Here is a 20,247-nt window from a genome sequence, read left to right as displayed (position 1 = left end):
AACGGAGAGGAAAGGCCTAGCCATGGCTAGCCATGGTATTCCTTGTAAAGAAGTTTCGTCATTATCTTTTAGCTATGCCCTTTATCTTCTTTGTTGACCATCAAGCTTTGCTTTATCTAGTAAACAAACCTTGCACTATAGGACGCATAGCTAGATGGTTCCTGAGAGACCTATTCACAGCCGATCTAACGCCATATTGAGCAGATGACATAGTCCAAGCCCTAGAGCATGGATTGCCTGAGAGACCTATAGAGAAGGCTAGACTAAAGTACCTTATCCTTAAGATTCAACCCTATTAGTTAGTTGCCAACCACCTCTATAGACTAGGATAGGATGGGTTATTGTGAAGATGCGTGTGTGAGCATGAAATGCATGATGTGCTTGTGAAGCATTGCAATGAATGTCAAAGGACCAAAGTACCAATCCATAAGGACAAGATGGAGTTGACCCCGACAATAGCATGACAGCCCTTTGAAAAGTGGGGGATCGACTTTATTAGGCCAATCAGCCCCACAATGCAGTACTCACAAGCAAAATACATCATTGTAGTAATGGATTACCTCATGAAATGAACCGAAGCATGGATTGCCTGAGAGACCTATAGAGAAGGCTAGACTAAAGTACCTTATCCTTAAGATTCAACCCTATTAGTTAGTTGCCAACCACCTCTATAGACTAGGATAGGATGGGTTATTGTGAAGATGCGTGTGTGAGCATGAAATGCATGATGTGCTTGTGAAGCATTGCAATGAATGTCAAAGGACCAAAGTACCAATCCATAAGGACAAGATGGAGTTGACCCCGACAATAGCATGACAGCCCTTTGAAAAGTGGGGGATCGACTTTATTAGGCCAATCAGCCCCACAATGCAGTACTCACAAGCAAAATACATCATTGTAGTAATGGATTACCTCATGAAATGAACCGAAGCTCGAGCCACCAAGAAAAATGACACTAGGACTACGACTAAGTTCGTTTGGAAGTAGGTGATCTCGCGATTCAAGTGTCCAATCGAGCTAGTTAGTGATCAAGGCATGCACTTCATTAATAAAGTGATTGCCCATTTACTATTCACATTCTTGATCATCCATAGAACATCATCACCCTACTGCCCTCAAGCTAACAATCGGGCGCAATCAACGAACAAGATCCTAGTGAACGTACTGACTAAGGTAGTCTTTGCCTCACGCAGCGACTAGGACAATAAACTCATGGCAACACTATGGACCTATAGAAGAGCCTACAAGAGGGCCGTAGTGCAAACACCATTCAAGCTTACCTATGGGACTGAAGCGATCCTGCCATTGGAGTTTTTCGTTCCAATCTTGAGAATGGTAGTGCAAGAGAGATGGGATGGAAAGGAGGCATGGACGGAACGCCTAGTAGAGCTAGAACGCCTTTCTAGGACCCAACTCCTAGCTACCCATACACTAATTTGCAAAAAAGGCAAGACACAAGAGCTAGTTTGACAAACATATCAAACAACATGACTTTGAGCAAGGGGACCTAGTGCTACTGAACTCTGTAAAGGGCCATAAGCTTCAATGGCAATCGCCTCAAGAAATACTACCCTCCAACACATCCACTGCACAAGCCTCCAATGCTAGAACCCCCTGTGAACGTAAGAGTAGCCACCATCACTGTGTTGAGAATAAAGGCCTCGTGCCTTTTAAATGTGCTCCGGTGTGAACACACCCTTAGCACTTGTACTTACATATATATATCTATCTAAAAACCTAAAGGTACACACTCGTCATTGTACCTCAAAACGTGCTCACTCTCTACTCTGCTCTCTCTCACTCTTTGTGGCTCTCACTGCACGTAGGACACTCTGTCTCGATTGTTGTGTCTAATCGGTCCCTACAAACTGGGGTTCCATTGCCTCCATATGTGAAACTTAGTGTAGAGGACAGCCCTACATCTGATGATGAGAAGGCTGAAATGGCCAAGATACCATATGCTTCAGTTGTTGGCAGTTTGATATATGCTATGGTTGCTACACGTCCTAACATTGCCTTTACAGTGGGAGTGGTTAGCAAATATATAGCAACCCTTGGCAAGAAGCATTGGGATGCAGTGAAAGGTATTATGAGATACCTCAAAGGCACAAAGGAGTTGTGCATCTGCTTTGGAAAGCAGAAGGCATCTGTTGTTGGCTTTACGGATGCAGACTATGCTAGTCATGCGGACTGCAGGAAGTCCACTTCTAAGTATGTGTTTACTTTCACAAGAGGAGCAGTCTCTTGGATCTCCAAGCTGCAAAAGTGTGTTGCATTGTCTATTGCAGAGGCAGAGTATGTGGCTGCCACTAAGGCATGCAAGGAGACTTTATGGCTTTCACATCTGGTAGGAGAGCTTGGCATTACAGAGTTACCTCTTCTCCATTGTGGTAGTCAGAGTGCTATCATGCTAGCACGGAATCTTGTCTTTTATGCAAAGACAAAGCACATACAAGTGAAGTACCACTTCATTAGAGATGTACTTGACAACAAAAGCATTGAGCTTGTCAAAGTGCATACAGATGATAACCCTGCAGACCTTCTCACGAAGGGTCTTCCAGCAGAGCGGTTTGCTCATTGCCGACAGATGATGGGAGTTGAATAGATATATGTATTTCAGCTTTGTACATACCTAGACTTAGCTGATTCTTTTCTCCTCTTAAGGCACATTGCCTTTAGGTGGGAGGTTGTTGGGAATAAAGGCCGGGTGCCTTTTAAATGTGCTTGGGTGTGAACATACCCTTAGCACTTGTACTTACACATATATATCTATCTAAAAACCTGAAGGTACACACTCGTCATTGTACCTGAAAACGTCCTCACTCTACTCTGCTCTCTCTCACTCTCTGGTTCTCATTGCACATAGGACAGTCTGTCTCGATCGTCGTACCTAATTGGTCCCTACACACTGAGATAGAGAACGAGGATAAGGATGAGAAAGCAATAGAACCTGCCTACCTATGCATATCACTGACTGCCCAAAAGACCCATGCCTTTGACGCACTTATTGACGAGGAGGACTGACTTTAATATTCTTACACACAATCATTGGATCCTCATTGGTCAACCCCAATTGCAACCGGCTAACGCTAAACTCAACCCATTTGGGAATCAGTTCTACTCACTGCTGAAAAAGTACAAAATAGCGGTCTCTATCGAGACTAAAAGCCTACCTATGATCTTCCATGTGATGCCTAACAACAAAGCCGCCGCTAAGGAATCACGACTAGGACGCGCGTTCAAAAAACAAGCATATTGCAATGTCAACTATGACTTGCAACGCGTTCACCTCGCCATTGGCAATGTTCGAATAGTGACAGCTTTCAACAAGGGCAACGCGGCTCCATCCAAACTTGTAATCCCACAGATAGAGGAACCAAGTGCAAGGTCTAGGAAGGGGAGTCATGACTTATCCCACCCTGCCAAAACGAACTGGCCGCAACCCAAAGATGCCACACCCAAGACCACTGAGCAGCAGCAGCTCAAATGGATATCCAAACGCCAACTGCAACCCCCTAGCAGCCAAACCACACAAACCCGAACACCAATCGCAACCCCCTAGCAGCCAAACCACACAAACCCATAACCATAGAACCTCACGCCCTAGGTCTAGGAGACCAAGTTGGCACTACAGAAACAGACGAATGGTCAAGCCACGATGGGTGCCCAAAGACCTATTGCGCACTCAAGGCTACTACAAAGGCAACAACTGAATTTGGTTGCCCAAGACTACAAGCCGCACGTGTGCCCCTCAATCCAAGCCCTCCAACCCATCTCAACAAAACGGTAAGCCAACAAGGAATGAGAAACCAATTGACCCAAAAAAAACCAAACCCATAGAACCTCAACAAGTCTATCGACCAAAATTGCAACCAACTGCCCTTGGACCCACTAAACCTGCCACCCCCAGTGTCCCAACTGCTCCACAAGCCGAAAGCAGCACGTCACCTAGGCCCCAAGACCAACCCATCGCACAAGTAGCCACTAAGTATCCTACTAACCAATCCACGAAGCAGGCATTAGTTCCTAAGTTGTCCAACCCAGCCAAAACCCAACCTCCCGCCCACAAGCCTCAAACCCTCCTATGAGAGTAGATCTATCATTATCTTGGCCTCCCACCTAGCCACAGATATGAGGGACGACTTAGTCACTTGCATTAGACGATTAGGCGATTAGACGAGCTGTTAGCAATAGATGTAGGCTCCTTGCCATGCACCTGGGAAGAATCTAATTTCATGTTTATCAAGATTCCCATGATGGCTGAGGAATTGATCGCCAACAAGATCTCTTGAGAGCAAGCCCGCAAACAACAGTTGATCATATTCTATAGCAGGAGCAAAGTCTCTGCAACAAGCTAGAAGCTAGAAGACCTGAAAAAGCTAGCCGGCTTTGACTCTTCCTTTCTATGTAAATGGTGCACTCTTCGACTTCAATGGGAACAGACAGACTGTCAAATTATGACCAATACTGAGCAAAGATGGGCAATCAAAACCTCTGAGTACAATCCAACCTATGTGGCTCAGCAATGTTTCCAAGCAAGCAGTTGTATTGCCCATAGTTTGTGGACTTTGTGGGCAAGTTTAGTTCGTGATTTTTAATTTTTTAAATGTTTTTCATTGGACTATGTCTTTCTTTCTGACTTTCACCCTTTAGATTCGATATATTGATCTACTGACCATGCAAGGGCAAAATCTCCACTTAGGATTGGCCACCCGCAAGTGAAAACTTGCATAGAGTACACTCCATTGCCTTTATACTTATTCTCTCTGGCGTCGGGTATATCTACCATTTCAAATTCTGTTAATGATAATTCTCCTTCTCCTATTGGTATGGATGATTTTCATAATGAAGGACGTATGCAAAACAATTTCTAGTTTATGAGTAATAAGGAAGATAGATATTTCTTTATGAACTCAAGACTAGGTAAGCAATTGAAACAAGAAACTATGAGTATTGCTTTCTCTTCTTTTCCTTCAAACAATTGTTTTCTCTTCTTTCCGGAGTGTGGATTTGTTGGTGTCACAATTTGCTTCCATGGCATTACCTAGTGGACCCTCTGGTCATTATGATGTGTCCCAGCCGACATTTGGATATGGCTTAGGTGTCCCAGTGCCTCCACCTCCACCGGTACTTTATGGAAACATTCATGTTCCAGTGCCTCCACATCAATCGGCACTCATTGGACACTCCCAACCTATTTCTGCCTACCCACCTTTTCCCCCTCCTCCTCCTTATGAGACACCTCCGCCACCATCTTAATCTCCACATCCATCTTACTCCACACTCCCAACACCTCATGGTTCTACCTCATCTTCCGCCAAGCATGCATTTAATGATAAGACTCATTTTAGCAGGTCAAACTTTACAACTTGGTCGAACTTGATGAGACATGTCCTTGACTCATAGAACCTATGGGATCTTGCACCTCATGGTTCTACCTCATCTTCCGCCAAGCATGCATTTAATGATAAGACTCATTTTAGCACGTCAAACTTTACAACTTGGTCGAACTTGATGAGACATGTCCTTGACTCATAGAACCTATGGGATCTTGCGCAGGGGTTGGAACCCCAACCCGATCCCGCACTTGTTCCATATGAGGTCGTCTGCTCATGGAAGGCTAAGAATGTCTCCGCTATTGTCGAGCTAATGCAAGGCTTATTGCTTGAGTTTCATTCTCAGCTTCATCATTTTGACTTAGCATCAGAGAGATGGACACACTTGACTCACCCCTATGCGGCTCGAGATAGGACTCGTTGAATAAATCTTGACCATGAGCTTTAGAACTTCAAAATCTCTGACCGGGATGACTTGAAAATCAATTTGGCTGAGTATCAATGTCTCCTTGCCGAATTCTCCACTAGAGGCTCCTAAGACCTTTGACGATCAGGTCACATTGTTTCTTAACAAGCTACCGCGTAAATACTTCAATTTTGGGCAGCAAGTGGTTTCTCTGCCCAATTTACCAACATTCTATGAATTTGAATATCAGCTATTGTGTTATGCGCACAGCTATTCGATCAATTTCATATGAATTGTCACATCGGAAATGAGTTGTCTCGCCGTGAGATAGTTGAGGGCATTCCTCGCCTAAAGCTAGCTCAAGATGTCTATAGAGCATGTCAGCTCGAGAAGTAGCATCATACCCCATTTCCTCACAGTAGTCTACACACAGAGCTGTGGCACATCTTAGATTAATTCACGTTGATCTTTGTGGGCATCCACTGCTGCCTTGTACTTTTTCTTGATAGTGAATGATCATTCAAGATACACGTGGGTGTACTTCCTCAAGCATAAATCCGATGCTTTTACATATTTCTCTGCTTGAGAGTTGTTGGTTCATAACCAAACAGGTCATCATATTGGTTGCATGAGGAATGATAGTGGTGGTGAGTTCCTCTCCCACGAGTTTTCTGAGTTCTACAACAGCATGGCATCTCTCGCCAGCTCACCTCTACCAACTCCCCCTCTTAGAATGGAGTCGTAAAGCGTCAGAACCGGATAGTCATGGAAATGGCACGCTCTATGTTGTTCACAACAAAGCTCCCTGAGCACCTTTGGGTTGAGGCTACTAACACTACAGTGTACATCCTTGACCGGTGCCTGACTCCGGCTCTTTCTCAGAAGACCCCGTACGAGGTATTCTTTGGCTCTCAGCCTGTTATATCCCACTTCACAGTCTTCGGATGTCGTGTATACACACACGTGCCTAATGATAAAATAAGAAAACTTCTTTGGTTAATTCATACTATGCCAAACTTAGCTTACTCAGTCAGTATTTCACACTACCTAGGATGTCACATTGGATTGCATGTCTTCGTATGTTGCATTATTTACGGTGTATTTATTCTTATGGCCTCACTTATGGTTCTGGTTTATGTTTACAAGGGTATACCATTTCTGATTGGGCAGGAGATCCTGACAGCCGACGTTTCCATAGCAGCTAACTCTTCACCTTGGGCACGGCTCCCATTTCTTGGTCCAGCCGTAAGCAAAAGACGATAGCGGCTTCCATGGCCAAGGCTGAGGGCTCTCTTCGATGGCATCAATGAGGCCATCTACCTGAGGAGCTTACTCGTGGTGCTTCACTTTCCTTGTGACTCTCCCACCATTGTCTACTCTGACAACTAGAGTGTCATCGCTCTTGCGAGCAATCCAATCATCACACCACAGACGCAACATGTGGGAATCCACTTCCACTTTTTCAGAGAGCAAGTTGAGCTAGACACTATTCGCCTGGAGTTTATGCCTTCATCAAACAATTTTGAGACATTTTAACCAAAGCGATCAACCCGCCAATTCTTCAGGACCTTTTACCTAGGATCAACTTGGGTACACCCTCCCCTTCTTCTTCAGATTGAAGGGAAGAGGGTGCTTCTCTCTTGCTTTCCCTTCCAGTTTAAGAGAGGACGACTACTTCCCTTGATAGTGACAGTGATGATGTTTACAGTTTTTAGACATTTACTCATTCATTTATTCTTTTGTATAGTACTTACGGACATTTGTAACTTTATCTGCACTGTTTGGATGACATGATTGTAGGACGCTGAGGCAAGTACACAATTTCCCTGTGAGGACACTATCCGAGTGGCACTGTTGCATCGCATTTTGCTTTAGTATAACGTCTTGCATCTCCTTTTGCATTATCCCATGCATTGGCATTTTGTTCATGTAAAGATACATCTGTGCACATTTATCCATTTTCGGTCTTTTGGAGTGGTTGACTCTAGATCCACCATATTCATGGCATTGCACATGGCAATCTCAAAGGCAATTCTCCCTAGCTTGCTTGCTTGCTTTACTTCTCTTTCTTGCTTCACATCTTTGCTATATTTGTATCACCCACACCTTAGTCATTCTCCTTCTTCACCAATACCCAATAATGGTAGGGATAGTATACTTATTTTTATGAAGCTCTTGGGTCTGTCCATCCCTTATCACTACCGTTTGGGGCACGAATACTCAATAGGACGACAACTAATTTGAAACCCTCACTTAATGTTAAATCTATCAAAACTGCAAAGCCCTAGAAAAAAAAGGAGTCCATAGCTGATTCCATCCGCCTTTATGGGACTTGGTAGGCCACTGGGCAGCCAACATGCACCCTTTGTCCAATGCCCTGGCCTCTCTGCGGTGATCACTTGGGCTCCCTTGGTAAGATAATCATCGCCTATATAGTCTTAGTAGGCCACTAGGCAACCGAAGAGCACCCTTTGTTGGATGCTCTAGCTACTTTGGGGTGAGATGCCTTGGGGTAAAAGATAAAGAAAAAAAAAGGGCTTGCTTAGCCTACTTCTCGTGGCACGATTGTTGGGCCTAAGAGGGGGTGTTGAGCTAAAAATGCTAAACAACCCCAAAACACGCTTAATTAAGGAAGAAACCTTGTTTATTTTTAAAAAGATCCCTTCCTAGAGAGTATCTGTAACCCATAAGCACAAACCCTCTTGGAAGGGCCCAAACTTTCTATAAATAGGTATGGTGCCCTCCATTCAGCCCTAATCTCATTTTTGAAGGTTTCAAGTGTTTTTCAGCTTGCTGCCCACACCCTATTCGCAAAGGAAATCGCAATTCAAGCTGTCCATTGCAGTCTTCACTCATCTAGCGCATGTTTCCAATCATCCATCATCAGTTTGCTACTGTTTCCAGCTAGGCGACTACTGCTGTCCATCGTCCAGCTATCGTATGGCCTACCACATCAACATACTGCTGTGTTTGCAGGCCCCAACTGCCGGCCTACAGATTTTCTCTCTCCTCTTAACTCTCACTGCAGATTTTCTCTCAGCTTGCATTTGCTGTTTTCTCTCTCCTCCTAGTTGTGTTCACAGTTTTCTCTCTCCTCACCTGCATTTTTAATCTTTCTCTCACCTACATTTTTAGCATTTCTCTCTCCTGCACTTTCGTCTGCATTAGATTCAGCCTTCCTTGGCTGCGTTTGTTGGTGTTCAACATCCAGAGGCTACCTTGTTGAGATTCGGGATCCATTTGAAATACGACACTCTCTAACTCATTGCCCCTGCCCTAGTTCTTGAGGTACAAGAGTTCAAGGTACACCATTCATTCACTACATAGTGTGTTTGCTACATGAGCATTGTATATTCAATAGTCATATCATTTCATTCATTCTCTGTGTTCATTGTCTTTGAGTTACCCTAACCCTAACTGATCAAACTCTGTTTTGTCGTACCGTGTTATTTGTGTTTCTATGTTAGGGTATTTCTTCACATGGACTAGCAAGGCATAGGCATGGTGACCGCATGATTAGCCGACGAAGGAGAGATAAGAACACGTAGGGCAAAGGATGGAAATCCTTGCGTGTGAGTGACCCATGGTGTTACATTAATAAATGTAACTTATGGGGAGACAAGCGCGAGGATGACCATCCGGGGGCCTTGGGCACCCGAACGGGGTCAAGGGGAGCCTAGAAAGTAAGTGAGTTTAAAGAAAGTATGACTCACCTAAAGTTGACGGCTGGCAGTCGGATCACGATCAGGGAGCCAGCAACCTTCTAGGCGTGGCCGGGTGGTGAGACGAACGGAATCTCTCATGTTATTTGGATTGAAGACAAAGGGGGACACTTAGCAGAAACCTCTGACATCAAACATTGACAGACACCTAACACTGGTATTAGAGCCAAAGTGTGAACGGGTCCAGTCTGACACTTCCGTGTTGATGTGGACAGCTGTAGATTGGCGTGGACGGCAGGATTCGAACCTGCGCGGGCGTCGCCAACAAGGACAGTGGGACAGTGCAAGACATGTCGGGCAAAATCCCCCCTTAAAGTGACAATAGTGGTCACAGTTAGTTCATACGTGACCTGGCAGGGGTGGGGGGGTGTTTAGTTCCACCCTCATCCTGTATTTCTGCCTGACAAGCCTTATTCCCACGCGACCGGCACAGTTTGGAGGAAAGTCAAACGATTCCTCGCGTCTTTTGCTATCACTAAACTGTAAAGGCCATCGACATCTGCCCTATCACTGTAATCAAGGAAGTACCTCATCTTGTGCACAAATTTCTTATATTTGCTTTCTAATTCCAGTGTATTAATGGAGGGCAAAGAGAAAGACGGGGTAACCGAAGGCTCTAGTTCTGGGGACCATCCTATGGTGGATCCCCATGAAACGGAAATACAAGAAGAACAATGGGAAGAATTTTTTGCTACACGAGAACAATTTGATGATCTAACTGCTCGTATGCAAGCACAGGGGGTTCAAATGGAGTTGCTAACTCAAGCACTCACCGAAATAAAATCCCAATTAGCCTTATTACTAGAAAGGGATAAAGGTAAGGTAGAAACCTCAGATATTCCATCTTCATCAAAAGATCTAGATGCAACTATGCAAGACCTTCGGGAACCCCACCAAAAGCTGAGGGATAACCCAGTGTTAAAAAATATGAAACCCCCTCAGTTTCACGGGGAGCAAAAAGATAGAAATAAAGACACTATCTTTCATTTTCTCCAAAAATCAGAGGATTTGCATAAACTTAAGAATATTCCACCACATCTCCAAGTGTTGGAGGCCAGTCTAACCTTGGGGCCAAAGGCATATAAATGGTGGAGAACTTTAAGGAGGCAAATAAAATACCTGAAACTTGGGCTCAATTTGAATCGGTCTTTTTGAAAGAATTCCTTCTTGAAAATGAAATGGAAAGAATTTGGGAAGATTGGGATTATGTCAGACAAAAGGGAAGACCTTTGCTGACATATCTCGAGGAGTATCGAGAGATAATCCTCAAATTGGAAGGAATAGATGAATTTCAAAAGACGAGAATTTATAAAGGGACTAGATAAGGCCTATAAAAAGGAAGCGAAAAGGAGTTCACCCAAGACGCTTGAAGAGGCAATTAAATTTGCATTAATCAATGAAGATAATACGCGTCCAAGTGCACTCACTAGTCTCACTGATACAGAGCCCAAGACTAAGGAATTTGAAGCCTCAAAATTTGTATGCAAATTTAAAAGGAAAATGCCATTCCTTAAGGGTAAGAAACAACCCTTTGAAAAGAAACAATATGTAAGGCCGAAGTTAAGTCAAGATGACTTTGATAAGGCTAAAAAAGAAAGGTTGTGTTTCAATTGCCTATCCCCTAACAATGCTGCCTGGAATTGCCTTCAAAGGAAAAAGGGGGAAAATAAAGGAAAGGATAAGGACAAGGGCAAGGGAAAAGAGAAACAAATCCATGTAGTGCAGACCCTGGAATTGAAGGGGCATGAAAAGTATAAATCTTTAAAGGTCTTGCACAAGGATGTACAACACAGGTATTGCATGTCAACTTCTATGTGGCAGCCTACTTTCGGGCCACATGATTTAGTTAGAGTGCATGGATTGATAGCTGGAAAGAGGGTTAGAGTCATGATTGATGACTCTGCCACCCACAACTTCATAAATTATGCACTTGTCAAAAAATTGAAACTTCCCCAACTTAAGAGTGGGCATCAATATATTGTTTATATGATACAAGGTCAGGATAATAAAATATGGGATAAATGGTATCCAATTTGGAAATTCAAATCCAAGGATATAAAGATAAACTTGATTTTCAAATTATGAATATGGAAAGAGCCGATATTGCTGGGGATTGAAACCATCCTTAAAGCGTAGCTATCATCATAATACACTAGAATTTGAAAGGGATGGTAAGACTTTTGTGATTCAAGGTGAACATGAAGTATCTGATAAACCTTTGATGTGTTCCATTGAAGTTCAGAAGCTGATAAAGAAGGAAGCTTGTGAGGTATATATGTTATGGTGCCTTCCTGTACATGACACTTTTACTTTTTGTAATATAAAGCAATAATTTTCTTATGTTTGTGAGTTGAATGTAAGTAAAGAATTAAGTGGTTTGTTAGATGAATTTAAAAATGTGTTTCCTTCTCATTTACCTAGTGGCCTTCCACCAAATAGGGGTGATGTAAATCACACAATTGACATAGATAGGGATATACACCCTGTTTCTAAACCGCCTTATAAGCTAAGTGAAACACAGCACCAAGAAGTCTAAAGACAAATTAAGGATTACCTTCATAAAGGGTTTATACAACCCAACAATTCACCTTGGGCTTTGCCAATTTTATTAGTAAAGAAAAAAGATGATTCTATTCAACTTTGTGTTGATTATAGAGCACTTAATAAAATAACAGTGAAGAATAAATTTCCCATGCCCAAAATGGAAGATCTTTTTGATCAATTACAAGGGGCAAAATTATTCACAAAGATAGACTTAAGATCAAGCTATCACCAACACCCAATCTCCATCTTTAATCTCTTTATACCTCAATCTGTGTCTGCTATCAAAGTGATCTTTGTTGCAAATCCTGGACTCTTTGAGCTTTTGAATTGCTCTCTCAATATCTTCAAGTCTTCTCTTCAACTAAGGAATAAGAAGATCCAAAAGATCTTCTCTAGTCATCTCTTCTTGCTGCCATAGTAAAGCACTCCAAGTATTCCTAAGACAGCATTTCGTACTAGATATGGACATTATGATTTTTTTGTGATGCCTTTTGGCCTCACTAATGCACCAGCTACTTTTATGAAACTGATGAATAGTGTGTTATGGCCCTATCTAGGACACTTTGTAGTAGTCTTCTTGGATGATATCTTGATCTTTAGTAAATCAAGAGAAGAACATTTGGAACACTTACGATTAGTATTCCAATTGTTAAGAACACATTCCCTTTATACGAAGAAAACTAAATGTGAATTCTTCGCACAAGAGGTCAAATATTTGGGGCATATTATCTCGAAAGAGGGAATCAAGATGGATCCAGAAAAAGTAAGGGCAATTATTGAATGGCCATCTCCAAGGAACCTGAAAGAGCTGCAGATCTTCCTAGGTTTATCTAGATTTTATCGTAGATTCATTCGAGATTATGCATAGCTATTCCAATGGCGGACCAACTTGAAGGAAAAGGGAAGAGCTTTAATTGGGAAGCAGACCAAAATGAAAGTTTTCAAAAACTTAAGTTTTCAAAAACTTAAGGTAGCTATTGCTACATACCCAGTACTATTAATTGTGGATCCCAATAAACCATTCGTGGTTGAAGTTTATGCCAGTGATAGGGCACTAGGCGTGGTCTTATCACAAGAAGGTCAACCGATTGCTTTTGAAAGCAAGAAATTAGACCGTGCAAAACGAAATTATTCTGTTTATGAGAGGGAGCTGTATGCAATAGCACATGCAATAAAAAAATGGAGGCACTATCTGTATAGATCTTGTCGGATCATGAAAGCATTAAGTGGCTTAGTGACCAACCGGATCTACAAGGGTGTAAAGCTAGATGGGCCGAACTCCTTCGAGAGTTCGACTACGAAATAAGGTATAGAAAGGAAAAGTACAATATAGTGGCTGATACACTCAACAGAATGCCCATCATAAATGAATTGAGTTTTACTCAGTTCACTTCCGATTTACTTGAATCCTTAAAAGGAAAATGCCAGGTTGATCCGGCATATTCCAACATATAGGAAGCAATAGAAAATGGGGATCCAAATGAAAGGGCCTCCACTGAGGAAGGAATATCTGAGGATGTTCAACAAGAAAATGGAGCATCAGGGGTTGCTCAAATGGGATTCAAGTGGAAGAATTTTACCATTGATAATGGTTATTTACTCTACAAGAGTAGGGTATGTGTCCCGAAAGATAAAGAAATAAGGTGCCAAATACTCTTTGAGTGACATGATATCCCTAGTGCGGGACATCCAGAAGTTAATAAGACTTATAGTCTTATTAAAAGGCAGCTCTATTGGCTTGGAATGAATAAGGACGTCCTTGCCTATGTGGTCAAATGTAATAAATGCCAGGTTGATAAAGCTGAAAGATTGAAAATGGGAGGACTTCTCCACCCATTAGAGATTCCTTTGGGAAAATGGGGGAGTATCTCCATGGACTTTGTCGTCGCATTACCCAGAACATAAAGGGGGCACGACTCTGTGTAGGTGATTATGGATAGGTTAACCAAAATGGCTAGGTTTATTCCAACTTCAACTGATGTTAAAACACCAAAATTAGCTAGATTGTTCATAGAGAACATATACAGATTGAATGGCCTTCTGACAAATATAATTTCTGATCGAGATAGAAAATTTGATAGTCAATTTTGGTGTATTGTATTTAGGAAGTTGAATACTAAACTTAGCATGAGTACGGCGGAGCACCCGCAAACTGATGGGCAAACTGAAAGGGTTAACCAAATCCTTGAAGATATGCTAAGAGCATATGTAAGTAAAAGGCAAACTAATTGGGAAGAGTATTTACCAATAGCAGAGTTTGCATATAATAGTGCCAAGCACTCTTCCACTGGATATAGTCCATTTATGCTAATGTATGGGTTTCAGCCCAAAGCTCCTCATGTAGTTCGACTGCATAAGAAAAAGGTTCAGGCAACCAAGGACTTTTTGGAGGATATGAATAATATGTTCAAGAAAATATTAAGAAAGCTCAAAATCGAGCTAGAGCTTATGTAGATCCTCCTTGAAGAGACATCTCCTTTGAAGTGTTCTATCTTAAGGTGCATGAACAAACTAAAACCATGAAAACGAAACGATATCCAAAGCTGTCACCCAAGTATTCTGGTCCTTTCACAATACTTAAAAGGATGGGAGAACATGCTTACAAGCTCCAACTACCTACTGGTAGTAAAACACATCTAGTTTTTCATGTAAGTAAGCTAAGAAAGAAGCTGGGTGATATGGATAATCTAATCTTAAATGATAATATTGAGGAGCTATTAGATGACCAATCTAATCCACATAAACCAGAAAGAATTTTAAATGTTCATAACAAACGAACAAGGAATACTATTTATCAAGAATATCTGGTCAAATGGAAAGATTGTTCAGAAGAAAGCTCAACACGGGAGCAAGTAAGTACTTTAAGGAAAAGGTTTCCCAATTTACAGTTGGACCTTCCAAGTATAGTTTTCGAGGACGAAATTGATTCTTAAGGGGGAGGAAATGTTACATTAATAAATGTAACTTATGGGGAGACAAGCGCGAGGGATGACTGTCCGGGGGCCTTGGGCACCCGAACGGGGTCAAGGGGAGCCTCAACCAAGCCTTTGTACTTGGATGCTAATGTTTTCACCATTTTCCAATCATTTTTCATTTCTTTTGTTTGCATCAATCTTTTCCTACCTGTGTTTTCCTCCTCCTTGCTTAATTTCCATATTAGAGGGGTTCACATGTGTTGATTGTCATGCCTTTATTCACTAGACTAACCTTCTCGAACTTTCAGCTTGATTTCCATATTAGAGGAAGGGTTCACATGTGTTGATTGTCATGCCTTTAATAACTAGACTCACCTTCACATACTATCTCTCTCTCTTGTCTTTTCTTTGAACCGATTACTCTTGCTTGAACTATTGAGCTCTTGATGTTGAGTTTATTAACTGTAAGTGCCCTAAGTATTCTCTCTAAAACCCATTATTTGTATTCCCCATATCATACATATCATCTATCAATGGCTCCTCCATGTTGTAACATTGATAACAAGCTTAAAGGCCCTTACTTTCTAGCTTCGAGTGTTGTATTGAAAGTATGGTTCGTGCAAAAATGTCTCTAGTATATTGTTTCAAGTTTTATCTTGCATTCGGGAAAACCAGAACAAATGAGGAAGGAATCCTCAATTGAGATAACAATGATGCCAAAGCATATTCAATGCTTCTTTAATGCATATTATCAAAAGTCCTACCAACATTCAACTCTTGCAAGATATCTCCCAAGATGTGGGAGAAGCTCCAACTTATGTACAAAACTTTGTTGACCATGAGACTTGTCACACTCTAGGGTTACTTTCAGAATATCCAATTTAAGACTATTGATACAATTCAATCATTCTCTAAGTGGCATGAAACCAAGATCAGCATCGCAACATGCAGTCCACAACATTCTTGTATTCTAAGATAAGATTCACCCATTCCATAAGCTTTGCAAGCCTTATCTTGACAACATTTTTGAATGCCCTTTGTTCATTAGCCTTAAGACAATTGACTACCTACAAGCCATATCTTGACAACATTTTTGAATGCATTTTGCTTATTAACCTTAAGACAATTGACTACCTTCTCTATATGGGTTCGGTCATGTGCTTTTTGCCTTCCATGCATCAAAGAAATTTGGTGAACCCTTCAACCTCAGTGCCCTACTCATGTAGCTCTACTAGACAACATTTGTGTAGAAGACTTCTAACATCATAAATAAGTATAGAAGTCGCCATTCCTACTGAATTGGTCGTTGGGTAGAGCAACTAAATTACATCAAGTTAAATAAAGCTCACTATTACATGGTAGTTCGTTCTTCTTCTCTCACCCTCTCTCTTTTTGAGTTCTCTGCCACAACAACTTGTTGCGGAATTAGAGGCACCTAAAGCAAACGGACACATCTCACCAAATTTTTGTTGGTCACTTGCAAGAGGCTAATCAAATTAACATGTTCCTAGCATTTCCTGCACAACCTTGTTGAATTTGAGGCTTACTTGGTGATCTAGAAGTGGTGATAAGCTTCCTTTTTTTTTTTTGGAGAAGGCTTGAAATTTGAAAGATGCAAGATACCTCAAGGTAGTATCCAAGGTTTGAACTCACACACCCACGCACTCAAAGATGCATGATACCTCAAGGTAGTATCTAAGGTTTGAACTCACACACCCACACACTCAAACCACTTGGGCTACAGTCCATTGGCATGATGAGCTATTATGCTGTGAACACATGTTAATATGCAACAAGAGCAAATTTTTGTGCGCTCACAATAATCCTACTATTGGCAAGGAAGAAAAATCAAAGAGCCCCAAAGGGAGAAGCCACAACTTGTTACATTCAAGTTTTAGATGAAGTAGCTACCAAAATTCTTCAAACAAGGCTTTTATGAGCATTAGTTGTTGTCGTATGAGCTGCTGGGATAGCCAGCTTTTTCATTCAAGAATCTTCCCGTTAACATGTGTCAGGGGTCCACACAAGATCAGCAAGGTGCAGGGTCTCATTTGAAGTTACTTAAGTCATACTTAAGTCAGGAACGCAGTCGAATCTGCAGTCGGGGACTGCGACAAACGGCCTTCTTTATATATTAGCATAGCGAAGCACCTACTATACAGCTGAAGGGTTCTTTATCCATTATGCATATGCTACATGTGCCCTGTGGTCCAAGGAGTGTCCTTGATCTTCAAGACACATCTGTGTGTGTGCGCGCGCGCCTGCGCATGCATGCTCAACTTTAAAGAGAAAAGGTCAAAACGCACCATTTTGTCTCCGCACTACAAAAGCGAGCAGGTGTTTTCGCGATCCGAGAGAGCTTTACTCCGCGCGAAGGCCAACGCCAAGGCCCTAAAACATGGAGCTCAATGGGGAAAGAGAGCCTGAGAGAGAGAGAGAGAGAGAGAGAGAGAGAGAGGGGTTCAGTGGCTGTTATGGAGTGGAAGCCGGAAGAAGAAGAAGAGAGAAGTGAGACGGGGAGGAGGCCGCCAGCTCCGACTGAACAATTGATTTTGGGCAGAGCACGACAAAGAGAGGGGGAGAACGGAAAGAAAAGACTCGCTAGACAATCTTCTTAATAATATAATAAAATTTACTGTATAAGTCTGGTTCCCTATCAAATCAGGGTACCTAGATGATGCTATATCATCATATCACAATTAGAACAATAATCATAACTCTCTCTCTCTCTCTCTCTCTCTCTCTCTCCTCCATGGAATCTCAAAGTGGGCCACCCACCTACCTTTGGAGTAGGTATCATACCATGTCCCAAATTTACGGCAGCCATGCATGGGTGTTATTGGCGTCTCTAGAGAACATCAAGTTCCTCTATCCATGTTTCAACTCAATGTCAAGCTACTTATTGTTACGATCGTAAAAGTGCACTAGGGTAAAGGGAGGAGAAGAAGAAGAAGAAGAAGAAGAAGAAGATTGAAAGCTGTATTAAAAAGTAGAGAGAAGATTATAAAAGTACGAGTTTTTTCTTACAGATAGCCTCGCCTAGCACTTACTATCATATATATACATGGTGTTGGATATCACCATCTATAGTATTTCTTTACAACATTGAGAAATTATTTAGGATTGGCATGAAGGGCAACAAGCATTATCTAACATCCCTTGTCGTGGATGTTCAAAAAACTGAGTGAACATAGCCTCTCTCTTCTCCACTATGAGTCTCCTTTTTTCATGGACAATGAACTTTCTACTTTCCAAATCTTCAATTTCTTCTTCATCTACCTTTTTCCCTTTCTGCTTCTTCAAAAATTTGGAATGGTCCAACTCTAATATTTCGCCAATTGATGAAACCTACAACAAGATTTCAGTTTTAGTACTGTGAAAGGAATCAACATACACTTATTTGTACACTACTTTATTCTTGCAAAAAAAGGCATAGCATTGGTTTCACAACTGAAGAACAAGTGAGGATTTGTTTCAAGGTCAATCTTACATTTTGGGTATATACGATCTCCAATGTCTATCTTATGGGATTTGCTATTGGTCCAAAGAACTTTCAATAGTATCACCCACATTAAACAAGAGGCTTTAGGTTGTATACTATTGGACTAGATCATGTGGAATCTGTATGACCATTGGAAGCTATTCCAATTTAAACCTCATCTTGTGTTTAGTTTATGAAAAAGTTTTTAGGATCGTTGAATGTTGTTTTTTGTATGGGTAGCAATGATTTGTCATTGTCCCAACATATTCCTCTATGATTGAATTTCAAGGTGAAATTGAATGGTCTTGCTTAGATGGGGACCCCAATGCTCTCTTCTTTGAAATAACATTTGGTGATCTTCATTAAAGATCTGAAATTTAGTTCTCAAGGCTCTTTGGTCTAGCTAATCTCCCTAAGTGTAGTCCCAAATATCTTCCTAGGATTTTCATCCCTTTCTAAATAGTTTATGGGCTTTGGAGAATAGCTTTGGGTTTATTAGCCTTGGAAGATGCTTAACCAGATGGAGTCCTAAGAGCTCCAGGGTTGGGTGAAGTTAGGTACAAGTGTGAGGATTTTTCTTTGTTTTAAGGGTAACTAGGCATTCCATATACTTTTCATCATGTTTGAGCATCCTTAAGCCCCAAATTTAGCTTTATTGAAAGCCAATGTGATTAATGAGGATGCGTTTGAGAACAATTACTCTACCTACAAAAGAGCACTATAGGCCTTTGAGTAATTCTACTTTCTTTTCTTTTTCACTTTGTCCAATATCCATTCCCATCCTTGTTTGAGAATGACCCCCAAACCCCATGGAGATTCCAAGAAGTCTTTAAAAAAAAACCTTCCTTTCCTCAATTATCTTACATATTGAATCTCTTAGTTATTTGGGGGAGTGAGCAGGGGAGGGGGCGAGTATTTGTGACTTGATTTGAGTTTTGAGAGGGTTGACTACAAATCCTAATGCAAGGCTAAATGTCAGTCCTTGAATGACTTTATGGAAGAAGGGTCGTTATTAACAATCCCATTTGTGTCATCTGCAAATAGATTTAGAACCATGTCCGTATCTCCTAGTAAATTGATGCCTTGCACTCTTACTACCTTAATTTCATATGCTACTAGCCATCCTGGGGCATCTACCATAATGGCAAAAAGGAGGGGGCCTAGTGGGCAACCTTGCCTTGTAGATATGTAGAGAGGGAATGCTACACATAATTCTCCATTTATAGCAACTTTGGCACTAGAATAAAGCACGGCTCTAGTCTGTCACATGCTTTATCAAAGTCTACTTTGAAGAAGAGAAAGTCTTGGTGTTTTTTCTAGGCAAATTCAAACCCCTCCCATAGATTGATTATGACATCCATAATAAGCCTACCTTTAATAAAGGCCTTTTGTTTCTTTCTTAGCCATCCATATAGATGAGGATTGAGCCTTTGGCTACAGTCTTGGCATATATTTTGTATGCTAAGGATAAACATGTTATGGGCCTCCAATTAGAGAGGTAGTTCCTCTCATCCCTCTTAGGTATCAATTTAATGGAATTCCTTATAAAACTCATTGGGGAGGCCATCCAAGATTGGGCTTTTCCTATTGGCTACAGACTTTATCGTATCTTCCAGTTCTATTTTTGAAAACTCAGTATCTAGTATTTTGGCTAGGAATTGGGGGACCATTTTAAGTCTGACCCTGGCCACTTTAGCTCTAGCACGCATGACTTTTAGGGATTGTTCTTTTGGTTGGAGGCAAAGCGGGGGGGGGGTTTGTAGTAGAGAAGACTTATTGGTAGAATAGTCAAGTAGTTTCTCAAATTTATTTGTTGGAGAAGGCTAATGGTCCATCTTTCTTA

General features: G+C 41.5%; 1 protein-coding gene across 1 annotated transcript in view; it reads right to left on the bottom strand.

Annotated features, from left to right (window-relative positions):
- Nucleotides 1-17,520, bottom strand: part of LOC148031977 (defective in cullin neddylation protein) — a 160,337-nt gene extending 142,817 nt beyond the window's left edge. The window contains exon 1 of the mRNA XM_087682583.1: nucleotides 17,230-17,520. Coding sequence (XP_087538709.1) covers nucleotides 17,230-17,232 — 3 coding nt within the window. The 5' untranslated portion in view covers nucleotides 17,233-17,520. The remainder of the gene's footprint in view (nucleotides 1-17,229) is intronic.
- Nucleotides 17,521-20,247: the final 2,727 nt, after the last annotated feature.

This window comes from Lygodium microphyllum, chromosome 8 (assembly GCF_053477565.2).
Source record: "Lygodium microphyllum isolate KBCC chromosome 8, Lygodium_microphyllum_v1.1.10, whole genome shotgun sequence".
Classification (NCBI taxonomy): Eukaryota; Viridiplantae; Streptophyta; class Polypodiopsida; order Schizaeales; family Lygodiaceae; genus Lygodium; species Lygodium microphyllum.
Note: the sequence above shows the minus strand (reverse complement) of the source record. Positions and strands in the feature narration are given on the sequence as shown.